The sequence below is a fragment of the Coturnix japonica genome, chromosome 4 (genome assembly GCF_001577835.2).
Source record: "Coturnix japonica isolate 7356 chromosome 4, Coturnix japonica 2.1, whole genome shotgun sequence".
NCBI lineage: Eukaryota > Metazoa > Chordata > Aves > Galliformes > Phasianidae > Coturnix > Coturnix japonica.
The window spans coordinates 2,026,957-2,048,562 of record NC_029519.1 but is presented as its reverse complement, the minus strand read 5'-3'; the positions used below and the strand labels follow the sequence as shown (position 1 = coordinate 2,048,562).

Here is a 21,606-nt window from a genome sequence, read left to right as displayed (position 1 = left end):
CCCTCCATCACAACCCTCCATCACAACCCTCCATCACAACCCTCCATCACAGCCCTCCATCACTGCCCTCCATCACTGCCCTCCATCACTGCCCTCCATCACTGCCCTCCATCACTGCCCTCCATCACTGCCCTCCATCACAGCCCTCCATCACTGATCTCCATCACAGCCCTCCATCACAACCCTCCACCACAACCCTCCATCACTGCCCTCCATCACTGACCCCCATTACTGCCCTCCATCACTGACCCCCATTACTGTCCTCCATCACAGCCCTCCATCACTGCCCTCCATCACTGACCATCACAACCCTCCATCACTGTCCTCCATCACTGCTCCCAGCACCAGCCTATATCTGGAGCCCCATCTTTGCTTGCTGGCGGTGATAAGTGGGCACGATCCCTTAGCTAACCCGTTATATTAACCCCGTGCTTTGTAACGATCAAGGCCCGCTGCATTTTTTAACCCTTTCTTTGCGTTTCCAAACGCGGACCGACCCCCACCCGGTCCCGTCTATTGAGCAGAGCGACTGCGCACGCTCAGAACGGCCTGCAGCACCATCACTGCTTTGCGCATGCGCGTACCAATTAAAAGACGCTCCGCACGCCGGGGCGCTGCGTAGTGAGCAGCGCGCATGCGCACGATGAGGCGCGGAAGTTTGAACTGCGGGCGGTTGGAATGAGGTAATGATGGCGGCGGGGCGGGCCCGGAGCAGCGCCGGGACCACGGCTAATGGGGGGAGGCTGAGAGTGCTGTGGGAGCTCGGGGAGAGCCTCCTGGGGACCGGGTGTGTGTGCTCGGCTGGGGAGGGCCGCGGGTTCTCCTGACAGGAGGCCTCACTGCGTTAAAGCACCGCGGTGAGCTCTGTGGGCGCGGCCTGCCGCTGCGCTCCTCCTGAGGGGCGGACAGCTGTGGGCGAGAGCATCGAGGCTGTCCCGGTGCTTCGGGGGGATATGGGTGCGGGTGGGCACTAGGACGGGAGTAAACTCTTTGAAAGGGCCGATAATAGTAGGACTAGGGGAAATAGTTTTAAGTTGAAAGAGGGAAGATCTAGGTTGGATGTTAGGGGGAAGTTCTTCACTAGGAGAGTGGTAAGGTCCTGGAACAGGCTGCCCAGGGAGGTTGTGGATGCCCCATCCTTGGAGGTGTTCAAGGCCAGGTTGGACGGGGCCATGGGCAACCTGATCTAGTAAATGGCGAAGCTTTGTGGCCCTGCGAGGCAGGGGGATTAGAGCTTCATGATACTTGAGGTCCCTTCCAACCCAGGTCATTCTGTAATTCTTAAGCTTCTCAGTTCAAAACACCTTTGTGTGTGAATGACAGCTATAAATAATGTTTTACTGTGAGAACTGCTGTTAACCTCATGCAGGGTCCCTGTAAAATCAGTTTGTCAGGATAACGCTTGTTTTCTTCTCTTGCAGGAAACTTGCTCTCTGTTGCTCTTCAACACTTGGAGGTTGATCTGTTTTCTTCCCCATTTGCAATGAAGGATCAGAACCCACGTGACAAACGAGTGGAATTCTCCTGTCTCAACTGAAAGTCTGAGAAGATGCAACGAGGACGGAGTTCTAAGCACTCCAAGCGATCTCTGCAAGCTCAACACAGCCAACAGACTGATCTCTCTGCGTGGCGAAAAGGAGGGACAGTTGATACTGAGGAAAGTGCCCAGAATCGTCAATCTCGGAGTGATCAGAAAAATGACCATGAGCAAGAGTCCCTTGAGGAAGCTCTGAGCTACTTTGGGGAAAGTAAGAGCAGATTTAAGTGTAGCTACAGAGACTTGTAAAGATTGTTAATGTCTAATGTTCCCTATTCTAACACCTGAGCTTTATAGTAACTCATCTTCTTAGTGTATTTAAAGGTTTTTTCTTTTGCTTGTTATATGAAGCTTGTTTTTCTTGGAAAAGAGAAGGCTATGGGGAAGACCTCATTGTGACTTTCCAATACTTGGAGGGAGTGTATAAACAGGAGCTGTTTATGAGGGTGGGCAGTGATAGGACAAAGGGGAATGGTTTTAAACTGAGACAGGGGAGGTTTAGGTTGGATATTAGGAGGAAGTTTTTCACCCAGAGGGTGGTGATGCACTGGAACAGGTTGCCCAAGGAGGCTGTGGATGCCCCATCCCTGCAGGCATTCAAGGCCAGGGTGGATGTGGCTCTGGGCAGCCTGGGCTGCTGGATGGTGACCCTGCACACAGCAGGGGGTTAGAACCAGATGATCATTGTGGTTCTTTTCAATGCAGGCCACTCTAAGATACTGTGGAGAGCCCAGCAAGAAGGACTACATATAGGAGCAGTTCAGAGAAGTTTAAAACACTTCAGTTTAATTTCAGAAGCTGATCATTGTTTGTCTTTCGTATTCTAGTTCAAGATCGAGTTTCACTGAAAAAGAGTGAAGTTTTGAAGAAACATTTGTCTACTATAGAAAGCATTGCCCTGAAAAGAGGTTTACCCCCTGAAGGATTTGAAGTACTGCTAGATGTGGCACTCAGTGGCAAACTTGGTAAAATGTTTATGTGCTGTTTGCATGTCTTCAGTGTGTGTCTCCTTCCCCTCTAACTGAACCTGCTTGAGGTGGTATATTTATAATGGCTATAGGGTTTGGCATAAAAATGATCTTCGTTGCATGCTCCAGTGTGAATTCTGAGTCAGGATGCCATATGGTATGGAATATCCCTTTAGCCAGTTTGGGTCACCTGTCCTGATTCTGTCCCCACTCTGTTTCTTGTTGCACTGCCAGCCTTGCTGATTTGAGGAAGTGAAACATCTTTGGCTTTGCATAAGCACTGCTCAGCAGCAACTAAAGCATCAGTGTGTTATCATCATAGTTTTTCCCCCCCCAAATCCTGAACATGGCACTGTACCAGCCACCACAACGAAAAATAACTTTATCTCAAGCAAAACCAGGACACTTGCATAACCGTGTTAATGAAACTCACTAAAATTAGAGTGTAGTACTACCAATCAATTCCCTGTCAGTGCAGTCTTTGTGTTGCACTCTTAGAAGCAGTGGCCACCACTTGTATTTCCAGATTAATGTAATGTTAAATGAGAAGGATGACCTTTCCCTTTCTCACATCCAAGAGGAGCGTGCAGGGTTCTTTCCTCATTATGCAAGTAATTTTGTTCTTGTATTGATTCACGTTGCTTGGCTTATCTCTAAGGCAGTAATTTGCTGATGTTTGGCTGGCACTCATATACTCTTTTGGTGAAGGAATTGGTCATTAATATTGCCAGAAATGTTGTGCTACTTTTCTTTGTCTTGCAAGGAGTCTAGAGGCTGTTTTAGTACTAAAATACTAGATATGCAGTTTTCTTTCTTTAATCTGGATATTTGGTTTTCTTCTGGGAGATACAAATAGTCCCTAATGGATTCTTGTGCGCTGTTACTGTAAGCAAAGAAGCTTTGAGTAATTTGGGTGATCTTAACCTAACCTGTAAAACCATATTGAAGAACCTGGTATGTGAGCAGTATTTGTTCTTCATTGGTTTCTTTTGCAGCTGATACAGTGAATATTCGTTTACTGAAGAGCCTAATCCCAACCTCAGTGATACCAGAAAGTTCTGTTGTTTCCTCTGTATCTATGTTCTGTGTCAGCAAATGCTCGAGCAATGTCCAGGTAAGTTCATAAATGTTTGCTATAGTTAATGTTTCTGCACAGGATTGATGAGGAAAGGTCATGTGCAGGATTTCTGCTTCCTGTGGTTTTAATGTACAAAGTTATTGCATAAACTGCTGATGGAGAGACCTGTACCTGAAGTGTCAGTGAGATGCTTTGGAGTTAAGTGGAAACTTGCAGAGTTTCTACTTGCTTTGTATCTGGTGTGGAAACCTTTAAGAACAGTCATTCTGGCCTTCATGTAGGTGGCTGAAGGTTTGCCTCATCTTTAGGGGCTAGCACATAATCATCACTGATGATTCTTCTGTTGGAGTATGGCAGTAGATGTTCTGTCTGGCTTTCTTCCACAACTGAATTAGTGCTGGTTGTTTATCTGTGTAGCTGTCTGGTTGTCTTTGAATGTCCTGTAATGACTGCTTCTCTTAAGCTGGTTGGTGCCTTGTCTGTCCTGGTTTTGCCTGTTAATGTAAGACAGCTGTTTTCTGTCTGCAGCTGCTTTTTCTGAGATGGCTGATCACGATGTTTGACTTCATTGATCAGAAGGAACAAGTTCATGCCCTCTATGGCGTCTTCTTTTTCATCCTGAATGATGAGAAGTTGGTAAGGAGAACTGAAAAACATATGAAATTGAACAAAATAAGTCTAATTTAGTAGTTTGCATATTGGCGATAGAATTAGATGGGGAATAGCTGCAAACTAGAGACTTTTTTTGGTGGAACTTTATTTTCCTCTTCTCCTTTTGGATTTGATGGTTGCTGGGTACTTCAGAATCAGAAACAGGGAAACACTGAGTTGTTTGCTTGAATAATGTGGTCTGGTTGTTATTTAAGGGTAACTTTTGCTTTGGAAACTTTCACTGCTGATCTGAGATACGCAAATCCCGTTCTCAAAACCAGGACCAGGGGTCCCTGAGTAGTCTCTTTACTATGAAAACTGCATATATTGTTCATATGTTATGTCACATATGGAAGTTTTTTGTAGATGTGGAAATGTGCTGCTTCCCATGGGAAGTAAGGTAACCTGCCCCTCACTGGGGATGCAGTGATGACTTGAGGCATCAGATGGAATGAAGCAGTACTAGCTTGTGAAGTCTGTATGGAAGTCTCCCCTTCAGTGTGTCCTGATTTGTGGTTTGCATCAGCAAGACAGATTCATTGCTGCCTTTTCTTTGCAGTGTCCCTACATCTGCCATATACTCTGCCTGCTGACCAGGAAAGAAAATGGTGAGAGTCCTCATTTGTATGAGTTGAAATACCGTTTTGTTTCTTATTCTGTGTACTGGTGCTGCCACATCTTCCAGTGGAGGTAATACAGTGACCAGGCAACGTGGTCCAGGAGGCCTAAGCTATAATTCTATCTGACTGATATCATACTTGATGAAGCAGAAACCTGTCTATTAGCCCAGAAATAATACTGGCTGTTCCTGCTTGCTTTGCTATACCGATAGAAGTTGCATCTCATTTTCACTTAAATGCTGAATGAAAGTGTTTTTTAGTTTCTAATGTTCTCCATTGTTTTTCCAGTCAAGCCTTTTCGGGTCAGGCGACTCCTTGATCTCCAGTCAAAAACGGCAAGTTAATTTCAAATCTTGTAGGGGCTGAAACTTAATGGTGCAGCTTCTGAGTGTCCTTACAGAACAGAGAAGAGGCGAACAGCTTAAGATGGGATTAAGCTTGGAACAGTAGGCTGTAATCTTTCTAGCATCTGAGCTTCTCTGCCTTGCATGTGCATCCTGAATTCTTGTATTGTGTTTTTTACTGTTGTTGTGAGCACATGCAATGACGTGTACAAAACTGTATGTTTTATAGAGATGTGGTAAAATCTCTGATGTGAAGAGCAACTTGTTTTCACTTATCTGTTACCTTATTTAATTTCCTGTTCCAGGCTTTATTAAAAATTTCTGGGAAATATAAGATTGTACAGTACCTGCTGCCTTTTTGTAAGAAACTAAAATGGCTGTAGAGGTAACTACATCTGCTAGAGAAGTATAAGTGGAGCTATGTAGCTTCAGTAACACTTGGAGCATTTAATCTGCAGAGAACTGTATTTTTGAATAGCTTTTATTTGTTAAATTTCTTATTAGAGCTATGACAGTAGCAAGTCCTTTCTCGTTATCCCTCCCTACAGTATTTCATAGACTGTTTTTACTCTATTCATTGTATACCTCTAGTTACTTACCGATATGTATGTATAGAAGGTTTCAGTAATGAGAGTTTTTCTGCTTTGTAAATACAATATTTGATATTTATATTAAAAATATATCACATCTTTTTTTTTCCTTTTTTTTTTTTTTTGACAGGGTATGCTGCCTCATCTACAGGCCCTGCTATCGCTTTATAAGCTTTTCTGTCCTGAGCTGGTATCCATAACCCTTCCTCAGAAGATGAAGGTGAGGAGTCAGATTTAATCCATTTGGAACCAGTACTTAGGACAGTATTTGTGATGAGCTTTCTGCTTGTGCTATATCATATATGATAATGTATACATGGATACTAATACATATATTACTTCTCATAAAGGGTGGTCAGACACTGGAATGGACTTCCCAGGGAGGTGGTGGAGTCACCGACCCTGGGGGTGTTCAAGGAAAGACTGGATGTTGTGTTGAGGGACATGGTTTAGTGGAAGCTATTGGTAATAGGTTAACAGTTGGACTGGATGATCTTTTAGGTCTTTTCCAGCCTTGGTGATTCTATGATTCTGTGTTTTAGTGGTGAAGGTAGATTCTATTTCCTAGGTGTCCCTGTGATATTTTGGGACTTGATTGGACTTAAATGCAAATGGAATGACAAAAATAAGTTTTGTGCAGAGATGTTGTGCTTGTGTCAGATGTTGGGCTTCATTCATTCATCCAATTTCATTTTAGCTGCGATACCTGATTTGAGAGCTCAATTACTCATTGAGTTGTTCGGTTTGACTGAGTTCATGAAGCCTTCCTTATAACTTGCACATGCGTTCCTTTGTCATAGCTTTATTTTAGTGTGTACTTGATTTACCCTATGAACAGATGATTGATCTTAAGAGCTATAGGTATTGGAATTCCCTTGAGAAAAAGCAGGCATTTCAGAAGGAGCATGAAAGCATAGCTGTTGGAGTACAGCTGAAAGATAATGAAAGCAAGGAATGATGAAAGTTACTTGCTGTCAAATCCTAGCCTCTTGGTCTGTTAGGCAGAGATGAGTGTATATACATCTCTGTGATGTCTACTGGAATAGAATCTGGTCTTTCTGATACTCTGTCTTAGTTTGGCTTCTTGCATATGTCTCGCTCCAATTTAGAGTGAGGCATAGGCTCTTTTGATAATGTTATGCCCGGCGTGAGATTAAGAAGAACATTCAAATGTTGATCCGACCAGTTTATTGGAAATAATAGACAATTGAGGGGATGGGGAAGGGAGAGCGACGAATGCCAAAATTAGGGTGATAGGGAAGGGAAAGTAGGCGATAGAAAAAGGTAGAAAAGAGCAAGAATTACGTTAAAGCGGGGAATAGTCACCTCCTGGATGCAGCAGCGTCCCGTAGCACGTTGTTAACGTTGGTCCGGGGCAAAATAAACGTAGGGGAGAGCAGCAGCGAAGTAGCAGGCCACAGATCGATAAAACACAGAGAAGATGGTCAGAGTAGCGAGGTCTCAGGAAGTGGAGTCTCGGGCAGCGAGGTCCCTCGGAGCAGAGTCTCGAATAGCAATCCCAGAAGAGATAATAGGCAGCAGTAGGACAACGGTGGAGGAATCTGAGGTCAGATACCTAGATACCCTCAAAGGTTCTTCAGCATGCAGGCATCTTCTTCAGCATGCAGGCACTCGCGTAGAGAGGCATCTGATGACAGAAAACCTCCTTGTTTCCGTAGTGAGGCATCTGGTGTCAGAAAACCTCAATTCGGGGTTTGTCCGTGCCCTTTTTATCCTTCTTTCCAGCCTTCGAGACATTTCGGGACGGCTCGGGTCAGAGTCCTGTGATTTCCTCAGAGATGTCAATCTTCCTTGAGATGGGTCAACAGGAAAGACCACTTGAGGGCCATTAGTCCTCAGAGATGTCAATCTTCCTTGAGATGGGTCAACAGGAAAGACCACTTGAGGGCCATTAGTCCTCAGAGATGTCAATCTTCCTTGAGATGGGCCAACACAAAAAGACCACTTAAGGGCCATTAATCAGTATCTTATCTTCCTTTCGTAGCTCCCGGACTTGTCCATCTCCTAAACAAAGGGATTTCTCGAACCTTGGTTCCTGTGTGTCTGAGACAAAGGGAGTCCTGGAACCTTGGCCAGGACTTGCCTGAACTTGTCCATTTCAGCAAACTTTGAGACAGTAATGTAAAAAGCATGGCTTCTTACAGCATATGTGTCTGATTTTTGTTTTCAGACTTACTTCAAGAATGCAGACAGCCCTTGGAAAGCAGCAGTGACTGCTGTAAGGCAGAGAAACCAGGCCAATTCTACTGTACCCCAACCACTGGTTCTAGGCACAGCTCAACCTTGCTCACGGAAAAGAGTAGGTTTTGCTCCTCAGGAAGCTGCCAAACAGCTGTTTTCACAATGAGTAATGGCAAACTGTGGGAGCTGGGTTATATTTCAGAGCTCTGAAGGGTGGGATAGCCAAATGGAAATGCAGTGTGCCCACTGTAATGGAAGTCTGGGTGCTTTCTTTTTTCTTTGCATAAGAGGATCTTTGTGAACAGTGGGCACAAGTGCTCAGCTGAGTCACTGCTGTTTGTTTGTTTCTTTTCTGCAGAAATGGAATTCCCAGTTGACTGTACCTGCAACCAGTGCCAACGCACAGAATGTAGCAGTGGGTAGGAAAATGAGACATGCTGATTCATATAGTGCTAATGAATCTTTTCCAGTGGAGCAGCTGCGGACCTTTCCCCAACTCCTACAAAACATCCACTGCCTGGAGGTGAGTGGCAGGAAGGTCTCAGCAAGCTCTGTGCATGCTTTGGAGAGATCCAAAGATTTTTGTCCATACCCTTATAGATATCTAGTGTGTGGGCATCCTAATATAGGAAGAGCACCTGAGGCTGGTGGGCAGGAGGTCTGGAGGATGACCTTTTTGCAAATGAAGGATTGGGCAGGTCTGATAGCATGAGAGTCTGTGGCCATTTGCAAATATAAACACAGAATAACTAGTTTGGTTTTGTTTATTTATGTTGCCACTGTTCTTGCAGTTTCCTTCCCAGATGGGCTCAGTGCTAACAAACCCGTTATTGCTTCACTACATGAACTGCAGCAAAGATGAATCTGCTTCTCTGAGGCTCTACTATTGGATGGGACAGATTCTTCAGGAAGGTAGGAACTCAGCATAACCTTGCACTGTGGTGTAGTTAAGGATGTCTCTAGCTTTTCAGCATTTGATAACAGTGCTTTGCCATTTGGATTTATAGTACTACTTGTCTAGTACTAGAACAAACACTGCATAAGTGTTGAATTTTATTTCAGGTTTTGCTTATTCTTGCTGTGCTCTAGTTCAAATGCATTACTCTCTCCTCTTCAGAGTGCACCTGGTGTGTAGTTGATAATAGCCAATATGAAGAAGAATTCAGAGGCTTCCTGGAGACTGCTTACAGGGCAGAGTGTTTCTTGCAGGTAAGTTCCTGCTATGTGGAAACCAAGGGTTTCATGAAGTTGTTTCTTAAAGTATATTTGAGACACATATGCTTCCTGTAGTTTAACTGAGAAATGGCATTGTCTGAAGTCTCACAAGGTCTTTAAAAATACATTTTCCCATAGAGAGCCAATTTTCTGGGGATAACTGTGGTTTCTGCAGGAATGGTAATTTGAGTGTCCCGGAGAATTGCACGAAGCAGGTGCAAACCTCTTCCTTCTCCAGGAGATTTGATCATGGCAGAGTTCAGGCATAGGAGATGAATTCCTCAGTGCTCACTTTCCCCTTTCTAGGAGGGATTTCCTTCCTGTGAGGAGTTCCTGTACAGGAGTCTTCCTCTCTGGGATGGTGTATCCTGCCAATCAGAAGTCCTCCAACTTATGAGCTGGATCCCCCTCCGTACCTTCTCTGGTATGTATTGCGGATCTTTTGCATGAGGTTGGGCAGTGTCTGACCCCAGGGTAGCAATTTAAGCACAGGTAGCATGCTACTTTCTTTTTTATTCCAGAGATGAAGTCACAACTCTGCAGTCCCCTGGCACAGCTCTTCTTCACATCATCCCTTTACTTTAAGGTAATCTGAGTGAGTGGCCATTTACTTCTAGTTGGTACCGCATCTGTGTTTGTATAAGGTGTAACTGTCTGAAGTACAGTACAGAGAGAAGTCTGTGCCCAAGGGTAAAATGTTCTGATGATGAAACTTCTCTGGGAACTCAAGTGCTTTTTAAGGTATCTTATTTTTTGAGCTAAGTTGAGGCACTGGATTTTAGAAAGAGCAACTGACTTTCATACAATCAGACAGCTGTTTTTTATTGCAGTTCTAACAGAATTAAAAACTCTCATTCTCCAGCAAAAACTATATAATATATACACTCAGTTTAAAGGGAGACCACAGATACTCACTTCTCTTTGAGAAACTCTTGATACATTTCCTTGTATGCTTTAATTCTCAGCGTGTCCTGTTCAGTGTTTTTCACTCATGTAAGTTTTCAACAACTTGTCTTTTTAAATCCTACAGTGCAGCGTTCTGGAGAGTCTGAAAGAGCTGTTACAGAACTGGTTAAACTGGCATTTGGTTCATCTGGATTCAGAGTCTGATTCTCAATTCGGTTCTTTGTAAGCTTGTCTGAAACATATCTACATATGCCTGTTACCTAATTACTTGGTAATACTGTAATGTTTCTGTTATACTGCAAGCTACCTCTTAGGTCCTGACTTTTATTTCTGATTTAAAAATATTTTTATTGGTACTGAAAGTTGGTATGTCCAGATCTCAAGATCCTTAAAACACTGGCAGCTTGGGTCATCTTTTAATTATGTGGGTAACAGTCTATTACTGGCTGTACTTTATAAAAAAGCATAATACCAAATACTTGGGGGTGGCAGGACAGACGAATGACTTAGCTTCTTTTTCTGTATGTTTCTACCTGTTGTGGAGGGGTGCGTGTGTGTGTAGTAATATTCCCTGTGTACTGCTGCAGGAATACCACCCTTTCTGGACTGGTGAATGGAGTGGCTGAACTGATCCACTTTGTGGGACGAATTTCTACTGCTGCGTTGCACTTGGAGAAGAGTCATACCTTCTTGCTGTGCTTCATCCTGGATTTCTATGAGACCGTATGTGTTCCATTTGCTGTGTCTTTCCAAATTCCATTTCCCTGAGGCTGTCTGCATTTTTTTCCTAGCTGAAAAAATGTTACCTTCCCAAATGTGGTTGGATAAGCTTTGATTAATTGCTGGGATATTCTTTAAATGTTCTATTATAGTTTTTCCCCCAGCACTGAATAGTATTCAATCTACTCTCTAGCTTCCCTCCATTTCTCTATAGATGTGTTTACTGCTGGGTGAACTCAGCCATGCTGTTGTTGCTTCTACAGCTTGGATAACATTGCAAAGAGTTAAGGACATGATGACAGGGCTGGGAACTTATAACTATAATGCTCATTAAACATGCAAAGCAAATGGGCTGTGTTTTGGAGGGGTCTAAGTGAGTGTTACCCAACAAGCAACCAAACACCAGCATTCTGGGATGCTTAAATGGTTGGAACAGACTGAGATGTGAGCTGAGAGTAGATAAATGCCTTGTACCTGAGGAAAACAAATAGAAGGTTGGAGTGAGACAATTCCTCCTTGATCAAATTGATGGAGCTGGCTAGAATGCAGCATTGTGCTCTCTTTTGCTCCTAGATGTTTGGGGGTTTGTTAATGGCAGTAATAATCTGCCTAGATCTGCTTTTTTCCTGCAGGTGTGTGACATATATCTGAAGTACAAGCTGCCGTTGCTAATATTGCCTCCTGCTGGAGTTTTCTACCCAGCATTGCTCAGCATGGATTCTGTCAACTTAAATCAGCTCTGCTACATCATGTACAGGTATTATGAATGGTGTGGGCTGTAGGGATTTCTCTTGTTGGTCTTTTTTGAGTTTTTGAAAATGAAATTATTTGGGTCTATAAATCTGAAATGGGGATCTATACTTTTTCTCCTTATATAAAGCAAAGATGAAATGTTCTAGTTGTGTCCAGCTTTCATGGTAAAATATTTTAGAGCTGTAAGTTGCATTTTGTTCCCTGGTCTGTTATCCTAAATGGCAGCAGTATTACTTTTGTTATCACTAATGTGTGAAGGAAGGAGTTTGATATAGTTCTGAGGAGATTTATGTTGCCTAGCAACAAAGAGCTTGCAATCATTAGTGGTTAAGCATTAAACTTCTTAGTCCTGTGCTCTGACCATCAGATTTGAATATTTTCTTTGCAAATTCTGTGCTCTGCTGAGTAGGAAGCACTTTTGCCACCCTGAAAATGGGTGGGAAATTTAGAGTTGCCTTGTGCTTGCAAGCCTAACAGCAGCACTGCTTAGGTCTGCTGGATCCACCCCTACTGTTCTTGGCCCTGTTAATTCCAGTGGCTGCATCTGAGAAGAAGAGTAGCCAATTGCTGACAGCTGGCGTAGGGCTCTCCATGTGGCTTTTTTCTCTAAGGAGTCTGCAGGGTAATTAACATGACAGGATGCTCTCTGGGAAATGAGAGGAGCTAGTGCTTATTATATGGAACAACTGTCAAGTTGTGTTACTTCCAGTGACTTCCGTTTTTCTGCTTAGTGAATGAAAGTCTCTCATCTTAAAGAAACACTGCTTTTTTCTGCTTATTCCAAGACTAAGCTGATTCTTGTGTATAGCCTTTCTGAAAGTTTATCTCTGGTAAGCTCAGTTGTGTGTTACTCATCCAACACATGAACCTTATCAAATTTGTCCTTACTCCCTCAGGAAAAACTGATGCCAAGTGATTAAGTCTCTTTTGATTTTATTTTCCTGCCTCTCTTTTGAACAGAAGAAAATTTGTTGGTCTCTTGTATTAAGAAAACCTTCCTTCACTCTGTGTAAATGTTTAACCAGTGGTTTTTTTCCAGCAGTGACAGGTAAGAGTTAGTAAGTTTTACTGACGCCTGTTATTTTGTTTTAGGTATAGAACCAACTTGGTAGCCGCAAAAGAGAATGAGATAAGTAAAAAGGTATCTGCTCTGTTCTAGACTGGACCTTAGTATGGAACTGGGTTCAGCAGGGGGAAGGCATTTTGATAGTGCTCTTAAGGACTGCAGGGAACGTGTGGCTGTTCAAAGATGTTTGTTGTAGTATGATCTGGTAGGCAGCTGAGCACCACACACAGTGTTCATTCACTCATTCACTCACCCCCTCACTCCCCCCGCCCCCCAACTCCAATGCACCCCATAGTTTCACATGATGTTATATGGTGTCGAGTTTGGCTCACCTGTCCGGGCTCTATCCCATCCCAGCTCCCTCCTTGGTAGGGACAATACAAGAAGCTGAGATGTTCTTGGCTCCACACAGCATTGCTCAGCAGCAACTGAAACATCAGTGTTATTGACATAGTTTTCCTGAAGCCAAAACACAGCATCATGCCAGACACTAGAAGAAAATAGATTCTGTCCCAGCTGAAAGCAGGGCAATGCATTTGTGATTGTTTTTTTTTTTTGTTTTTTTTTTTTTGTCCCTTAGAAAATACAGCAATTCAAGATCAGTAGCCAGACATATCAAGAGTATAACCAGTACATAATAGCCATGGTGGGTTGTCTGTGGACATCCACTGCATTCCAGAAGGATAATCATCCTCAGGGCATTCGTATGGATGATGAATTGCTGAAGAAAACTGGAGTGAAGGAGTACAAAAACAGCTTCAATATTGTCTACCACCCAGCTCTGACGTGCTATGCTGTTGACTTCCTGAAGCAGGTAATGTTGTAGGTGAATACCTCAGCCTTTAGCAGCACCAAAGAGTGTAGTGATGTTTTCTCTAAAGAAGTCTCTCTGTTGGCTGAGTAAAAACAGCTCGATGTTGATTTGTACATTTTCAGGATACAACTAAAATGGATAAATAACAAAGAAATGTACTCATTCAGTAACCTACTTCACAGAATACAGTGCATGACTTAAACCTTAAACTCCCAAAGCTGCAGAAACACATAGTTAAGTTGTTTTTGGGTACACGCAGCAGAGCTTGTAGCTGTGTTTTCTGGCTTTTGCTTTGCCTTTTGAGAATGGTCTAAACAAATACATGTAGCTGCTTCCAAGTATGGAATGAAACATGGTGTACTCTAACATCCAATGTGAGTTCTATTAGCTGAATTCAAAATACCCTCATGTTCCTACTGTTAATGAACAGTGGAGGGAGCAGCTTGCCAGGTTGTTACTGTTTAAGAAGTGCGTGTTGCTCATACAAATCAGGCTTTGTAGGCTATCCATGAGGTGCACAAAGCTGCTGTTTTGTTGCAAGGATTGCTGGCAGACTGCAAGCAAGCTGCTGGAATGAAACCCAGCAAACCTTAGGTTAAATGTGAAGAATGCTGGTTAGGTACACTACAGATTTGCCTTGGCTTACATGCTTAGTGTCGTGAATCTGAGTACTTTGTTACTGTTGGCTTAAACCCAAGTTTTCCCTTTGCCTGATGAAAGGTTTCTGAGTTGATAGTTCTATCTTCTTTGGTCTTTCTCCTGCTATTGCAGAACTATTACATCTTTTTTTCCATCTAGGTCCCTTTTCCTTGTAGCTTTTGCGGCTTTTAAAAAACCCAACAACATAATGCTGAACTCTTCCACCCTTCTCACTGCATCACTGAGACAAGAATGTTTGACTGCAGGGCCTCTTTTCTTAAAGGCTTCAGTGCTGAGCACCAGAGGGCGCTGCTCTGCAGTACAATTTGAGAGCACAATACGTTCTCTTCCTGTCTTGTTTCATTGAGGGGAATTTATCTACAACTCATGGAAATCATAGAATCCCTGAGGTTAGAAAAGACCTCTAAGGTCATGCAGTCCAGTTGTTTTGGAGGGATGCCTTTTATGCTGTGCAGAAGGGGTTGCTGAAGGCACTGATGCATATCTCTATTGCAACCTTGTAATACTGCAGTATGTGTCTCCTCATCACCTTGCCACTTGTGGACTTGGCCAGGTTTAACATTGGAAGCTCATTCTGAAAGATAATTAAATATCCCTGTTTTTTTGCATACCTAGAATTCCTGATTTATGAGAGAAGCAAGCAGTGGCCTGGCCATGCTGGATGTTCTCTTGATATACATGCTTGACACCATTCTGACGCTGTTTTATTTTCCCTCCTTAAGGTCTGGCCAGATGATACCACTTTAAACTTCAGTCTAATTAAGGTAAGATGCCTGTTTTCACAGAAACAAGGACACTTTTGGCAGCTACTTAGTTAGAGGATGTGGGGGCGGTGGGGTGAGGGAGAAGAAGCTGATCAGCTTCAGAAATGCTGGTATTAATGCTGATATATAACTGGTATTCTTCTGGTTTGCTTAAAGCAGAATTTGTACTACCTATGAACAAACAGAATATTAAGTTTGAGATGAATGTGTAGCGTTGCTTTAGCTTAGGACAACTGAATAACTGTCATGGCAGTTAGTTTCCTTTCCAGTACCATGGTGTCCTTCAATCCTGATCTGGAAGAATCACACTGTTAGTGAGGGAAGACTTCAGTATCCTCATGAATTTGGTCTTTGACATCTTTGCTGTTGATCCAACAGATGTTGCTCTCTTAGAATTTATGAACATCCTGTGTATTAAATAAGACCACGGTTTGTTTGTTATGTTCAAGCTAAGAATGTGAAATATGTAAGTGAGAAGTCTAGGCGTCTGGGTACAGGGTGAGACCTCTGTATACCTGTTGAGTATTTATGGGCCGGGATAGTTGTTGTCAAGCTGACAGGTTGAATTTGCATATGTTCAGATTGGCTCAAGAAAGCCAAAGCATGACCTGCATATCTAACTGTTCTTTTCACCTTTTTCAGGGAAAGAAGTGGAACTGGTATCTGAGATATCTGTATGGGCAAGGTTTAGAAGGCCTGAAACTCTTCATTGAAAGCAGCGTCAATCGTGTTTCCAAGACCTCTCAAAGTAAACCAGAGGCTGAGGAAGTGTGACTCAAAGACTTGTTGGAGCCTTTCTGTCATCTGGAACAGGGAAACAGAACGTTAACGGACTGTGTCAGTAATTCTTCCTTCCTCAGAGGAAAGAAACAGAGCAATTATGCTTGCCTGCATTTTCGTGCTGGCATCTGTGTTAGGAAAGCAGAAATAGAGACGGAACGTTTAGGTGGTTTTAGTTCACCAGCACTGAACCCCCTTATTTCCTGTTGAACTTTTTTAGCTTGAGGCTGCTGAGCTGATGTGATATGTAACATCCCTGATTTTTTCCTTATTTTTCTTTGCTGGAGTATCTGGGGGGGGGGGGAAGAAAAACATTTTCCATCTCAAAGCTGTAGTGAGAAGTGCTGCCTTATAAATAAGATGTGCTGATGTGACCCTCCTCTTTCTTCCCTGGCAACTTATACAGTATCCTGAATGACTGATTTTTGTGCCAGACTGGAGGACTCCATGTTTCCTAGTTCACTGTTGTGCCACATACATGCTGACTCATAACAGGATGGCCAAATGGACCCTCTTGAACTTAACTTATGTTACGAGTCTTCCAGAAGAGTCTTTGTGATACCTTTGCTTATAATGTTCTTGTAATGCAGTTGAACTTTGTGTATCACTGGTTTGCTGGTGGCCTTCAACAGCTTAACAGCATTGCCACTGGCTTACTGTTTCCTATTGATAAGCTTTCCTTTTTGTGTTCTTAGTGCTATAATGTTGTATATTAAATGTGTACATATATAATGTATATTCTGTAAAACAAACAAACAAAAAAAAAAAAACACCCTAAACTTCAAAAATGCCATTTTGAAGGATTTATTTTAGAAAACAAAATGCATCTTCTCATATTCTGCTCTTCACACTAAGTAGAGGTCAGATGAAGCTGAACTGAGGTCTCCAATTATCTCACCACTAACGTGGTTGTAAATGCTTTGAAGGTGAGTGCCAGAGACTTACTTTCAACTGGGGAAGATGCCTGTGTCTGAAGGGTGTCTGGTGTATACAAATGCCTCTAAAGATGCTAGTAGCAAAGTGTTATGTAGATATTGATCCTTGGAATCAGTTTTTTCTTAACCTTTGTAGGTGTTTTATTCAGGAGTAGCAGAATTGGTTGTAGCACCACCAGTCCTCTTTATGCTCAGTCTTTGACCAAACTGTGTGTGGTTCTGTTATTCAGGTGCATGGGATGGACTTCTGCAGGTCCTTCTTTCACACCTGGACACTTTCTTTTTCTCTTCCAGATGTGACATTTTCTCTACTACCTCTCCACGTACATGGAAGAATTGCACGGAAGAATGCTTCTTTTAGGGAGGAAAGTGCTGCTTTCTCTTCTCCTGCTCTTTTACTGTCCAACATGGTAAATTTTGTAGACAACTTTCCATTACAAGCATATGTGGCCTGTGTGTTACACATCCAGATGTGGGCACCTCTGGTTCAAGTTAAGCTGAATTCCTTTTTGGAAGCCACGTTTGCTTTGTATTTATATTTATCAAGGATTTGTAGGGAGATGAGTGTTTGTACATCTCTACACATTGGGCAGTGTTACTCTTTCATAGAGTCACCTTGCTCTGAAGGAGTTAACAATTTCAACCTGTTTTCAGCTGGAATGAGGAAACTATTTCCTCTGTGTCCCTGCTTTCTATTCTCTTGCTGGCCTACTTCCCTCTGCTTACATTTTGCATTCCTAATGCCATGAATAAATCAGGACTCAAGGATTTAGAAGGTGGTACAGCTGTAGCCACTCAGAAAATTGAACCTCTGAGGCTTGCACTGCAGCTCCAACAACTGCCAGTATGTATGTTCTGAGCCCTTTAATAACATCTAACTGGTACCAAAAATATAGCTCACCTCTGTGCTGTTTTCCACTCATGTTTATGTGCTTGGTACCTCTACCTCACGCCTCCTCACTTTGCATCCTTTGCCTTTGAGTTGAAGCTCAAAGCCCTTTGGGCAGAGCAGTCGCTTCCTGATCACTGGTTGGTTTATCACCAATTTTTGCAGCTAGGAGAAGAAAATAAGGGAAACTGAGGACTGTGACCCTGCTGAGAGTTCAACCGTGCTAAAGGTTCTGCAGAGAGCTCCTCTCCCTGGCTGTGGTCCTAGATCCTCTGATAGCTTGTCATTAATAATGCACACTGACCTGCTTTCCTTTGTAGCTCCATAACTCCTGAAGGAAGTGTGTGAGAAGCTCTTAGTGGGCTCTTAAGGCAGAGGATGCTTCAGCCTGGGAGAACAATAGGTATGGGAAACAAGCTTGCTCTGAAGGATGACTATCTTGAAAGAACCATGTATTCAAATACCTACTTCTAGGAAAGGCATTCTTCATTATGGCTCTGATCTTTAGAATAACAGCTATGATTTGTTCTGATGTTAGAGTCTGATCTTTGCCAAAATGAGTATTTTGATGGAGGAGGTCATGAAGGTGGCATTAGGCTCTGGGCTCCTGAGCTCCTGAGCTCCTGAGCTAACTGTGATGGCTGGGGCAGACACTGAAGTACCCAGGCAGTATTGGTGGTTTCATTGCATTGCTGATTTGTGGTGCTGCCTTATTTCTCTTCTTGGTTTCATGCTCCAAATGAGGAAAAGATTCCCACAGCATGAGGGTTTTTAATGCCTTGATAAATCTGCTCTCCTTCCAGTCTCGCTACAAACACATCAGCTCAAGTGGTCCTTAAACAAAGCAGTGGGTACCTTCCACAGCCTCAGAATACCACTGACCCTGGCAGCCTTACGTACCTGTATGCTCAGGTGGGATGTGGTTCTGCTGCTGAATGAATCGACCCCCATCAACCCACAGTGGGTGCTGTAGGGAGTTGTGGCACAGAGTGGGCTGCTTAGTGCTGTGCAGGAGGTGGGGAGTTAAGGTGCTGTTACATGGTGCAGTTCCTGAGCCCCAGACACTGGGTCTGGACAAAGAACTGATCATTCTATTGTCTGTCTAATGTGTTTGGGCTCTTCCTTTAGGACTACAGACATAAGCTGCTTGTGTGTGTGGCTTATCTGTAAAACCCTGAACCCCTGCCCTCCAGGAATAGCTTTCTCCTTGCAGGTTTATCCCATCCCTCTCCTCACACATCCCATGTGTGTGACATCCCCTCTCCAGCTGCCTGCACATGGATCACTAAGCAGTTTCCTTTCTCTTAGGGCTCCTCTGTTCTGTGTCGAAGTGAATTTCAGCAGTCCCTGTTTGATGGCCTTCCTGCCTCTGTGTGCAGAGCCCAGAGAGCAGGGAGGGAGAGGAGAGCACGTCATAAATGTGGTGGCAGCCTCTAAACAGCAACAACAAAACCCTGAAAGTGGACTGTGCCTTTTCTCAGTCACATTTTTGCTCTTTCTATCCCCATCTCCTCTGCTGCTTTTTTCCACTCTCCAATTCTTTCCCACTGTTTGCTGCTCTGAACAGATTTCCTCCTTCCTTTCTCATTCCCAGGCAGAGCTGCTCTAGTGCTGCTGCAGGATCATTCACAGAGGGGGCTGTTCTGCTTCGTGCTGCCTTCCTGCACAGCTCGTCTCCTTCTCACTCCAGGTATCATGCTTTTAGAAACCCTCCTGCTGCTTTCCTTAAGCGCTTCAGGCAGCGTGGAATCTGTGTCTGGGAGATCTGGGTGTTTATGGATGCTCACAAAGGAGTTAATAATTTAGTTGACATCGTTTGCTTTATGCAGATGGAGGAACAGTAGGGTTTGATGGCTGAGGAATTGTTCTTATGTTGTCCCAAGTTGAGTGTAGGGCTCCTCATTTGGGGTTTATTTTCATTGCGGTGAGGCCCTTTGTGTTCCCATCTGATGTATGGGAATGGAGCAGCTCTGTCCCTTTGTGTGAGGTCCATCCCTTCTAGCTCTCTGAAGGTGGATGCTGAATGGCCACTCCAATCAATGATCCCACAGCAAAAATGCATCACTGTCCGTTTGGTATGGGCTGCCATGGTAGAACTCAGTCCCTTCTGTTTCAGGAAGGTGGAGACAGAGGAGGGAGCTTCCATCTCAGCAGAGCACAGGCGTTGGTGGCACTTGGGAATCAGAGAATCACTCAAGTAGGAAAAGACCTCAAGAAGGCAAAGAAACAGCATTTCTTGGGGCTGTCAGATGTTTCCCATTTGTAGCCTTCCATAGAACCATGGAATGGTTGGAGTTGATGCCCAAAACTGCACAGTATTTCTCCATTGTTCCTGTATCCTATGCTCATCCTTTTCTCTGTAGGCAGAGAGATGGTGAGAGTGATTGCCTTGAACTATCCCAGCACTGTTCTGCTGATGCTGGGGCTGCTAGGTCTGCAGTTACTGCTTGTGTTGCTTGGTGCTACAAAGCACTTTGTGTTAAGGAAGGCTCCAACTGCAGAGCGATTTGGCCAAATTAATATCGATTTCGAATATGAGTGGTGAAGGTTTTGGGGTCGTACCAAACACAGCTCCAGCTTCAAAATGATTCAGACTACATATAGCATTCATAGAGCCCATACAGCCATTAGCAGAGAACACATTTGCACTCACAGTGTCCCATACTCTGTGTTCAGTCAGTGTGAATGATTCCAGTTTCACCCAGGTACACTGGTGTAAACCAGAACTAATTGCCCTTTTGGGTGATGTCCTACAAAATCCACCTGGGTTTGGTCTGTTGTATGTCTGTGTGTTTTGTTTAGCATTGTGCATATTGGGGAGCCCCTCTGGGCCAATGGGGGGTCACTAATTTTGTTATTGAGATGAACCTTTGCTGTTTAGTGCAGGATGAACAACCAAAGTATGGAAAGGTGTGTGTGCTGGTGGCCGCTGGGATCCTGGCGTTCCACAGGAGGTGATGTTGGGGTTACCTTCAGAACTGGAAGCATATCAAGTGGAGCATTTCTGCTCTCAGACTTCCCCATACACTTCATATGGTGGCAGCAGTCATGTGAAGGGCCGTGCTTATGGCAGATCAGAGCGTGTCTCTCTGATTTCCTTTGAGTCCTGACTTGCCGGGCTGTTTGTCCTAATTATGTCCTCACAGCATGAGGTACCAGGGCCCTGGGACGATGCTCCCAGCCGTGCAAGCAAGTCAACCACCAGAGATTCTGGTTTGTCTTGGAACTTAAGCGAAGCTGACACAAGAGATTATTTCCTGCTGCATCCTCCTGTCCCTAAACTGTATTTTGCTGCATCCTAAATTATTGATAGTGCAGGGACATGTACTGCTAAGTGCCTTATTTATGCTGTTCGTGCTGTCTGCTCATGTCTGTGTGCTGATGTCCATCTCCTGTGCATGTGTAACTCAGCTTGATATGTCTTTGCTTTGTTCATCCACGTTGTCATGTTCCTTGCAGTGCTGGTGACAGATGCACTTTGATCTGCTCACGTCCCTCTGTGCAGAGGTGGGGTGGGGGCAGATGGACAACCCATGGAATGGCCTTGGTTGAGAAGGACCACAATGCTTATGTGGTTTCAACCCCCCTGCTATGTGCAGAGTTGCCAACCAGCAGACCAGGCTGCCCAGAACCACATCCAGCCTGGACTTAAATGCTTCCAGGGATGAGGCAGCCCTTCCAGTGCTGTCTTCCCCCCCTCACTCTCCTTAGCTAACCTAGCAGTTATTTGTGTGTGAGTGTGCACAGAAATAGCCCAGGAGAGAGACAGTCCTGGTCCGCCTCCCAATCCATACCCAGGGCCTGGGTGTTTTCACTCTAAATACAGCTTTTCAGGGCAGGTTTTACTGCATCGCTGTAGCTGTTGTGGAGGCATATGCTACTGAGGTTTTAAAAGCAGGAGGCGTGCAGTGCCTACCTGTCCTCCAGTTGATCCCTTCATCTCCACCTCACAGCAGTGTTATGGCATCAGGGAGTGTTGTTCTCAGGGTCCCCAAATGCACTGGAGCATTACCTGAGCTTACATCTCCCAGGTTGAGGTAACCCAACCCAGCAGGAACAGTGTGGGATGGGGATCAGATCTGCACGGCCAACTCATTGAGCTCAGCTTCTTTTC

At 44.0% G+C, this 21,606-nt stretch overlaps 1 protein-coding gene across 2 annotated transcripts; it reads left to right on the top strand.

Annotated features, from left to right (window-relative positions):
- Window positions 1-602: 602 nt before the first annotated feature.
- Window positions 603-16,396, top strand: CENPI (centromere protein I). Of its 2 annotated transcripts, none has more exons than XM_015860234.1 (21): window positions 603-683; window positions 1,422-1,748; window positions 2,365-2,502; window positions 3,501-3,619; window positions 4,112-4,219; window positions 4,794-4,842; window positions 5,143-5,189; window positions 5,919-6,008; window positions 7,980-8,108; window positions 8,349-8,513; window positions 8,782-8,902; window positions 9,108-9,199; window positions 9,512-9,629; window positions 9,727-9,791; window positions 10,236-10,333; window positions 10,699-10,834; window positions 11,464-11,588; window positions 12,677-12,725; window positions 13,231-13,464; window positions 14,847-14,888; window positions 15,531-16,396. In XM_015860234.1, exons 2-21 carry the CDS (start codon window positions 1,550-1,552, stop codon window positions 15,660-15,662), a joined length of 2,256 nt encoding a protein of 751 aa, XP_015715720.1. In that variant the 5' UTR covers window positions 603-683; window positions 1,422-1,549; the 3' UTR covers window positions 15,663-16,396. The 2 variants fall into 2 exon arrangements, with proteins under 2 accessions (XP_015715720.1, XP_015715723.1); XM_015860237.1 differs by having other exon boundaries at window positions 681-787.
- Window positions 16,397-21,606: the final 5,210 nt, after the last annotated feature.

Excerpts from the sequence above, each read along its gene's own strand:
- CENPI (XM_015860234.1), top strand. The coding sequence starts at position 1,550 with ATGCAACGAGGACGGAGTTCTAAGCACTCCAAGCGATCTCTGCAAGCT. Across the intron at positions 8,903-9,107 it reads GGGACAGATTCTTCAGGAAG|AGTGCACCTGGTGTGTAGTT; the intron begins GTAGGAACTCAG and ends TCTCCTCTTCAG. Across the intron at positions 14,889-15,530 it reads TAAACTTCAGTCTAATTAAG|GGAAAGAAGTGGAACTGGTA; the intron begins GTAAGATGCCTG and ends CACCTTTTTCAG.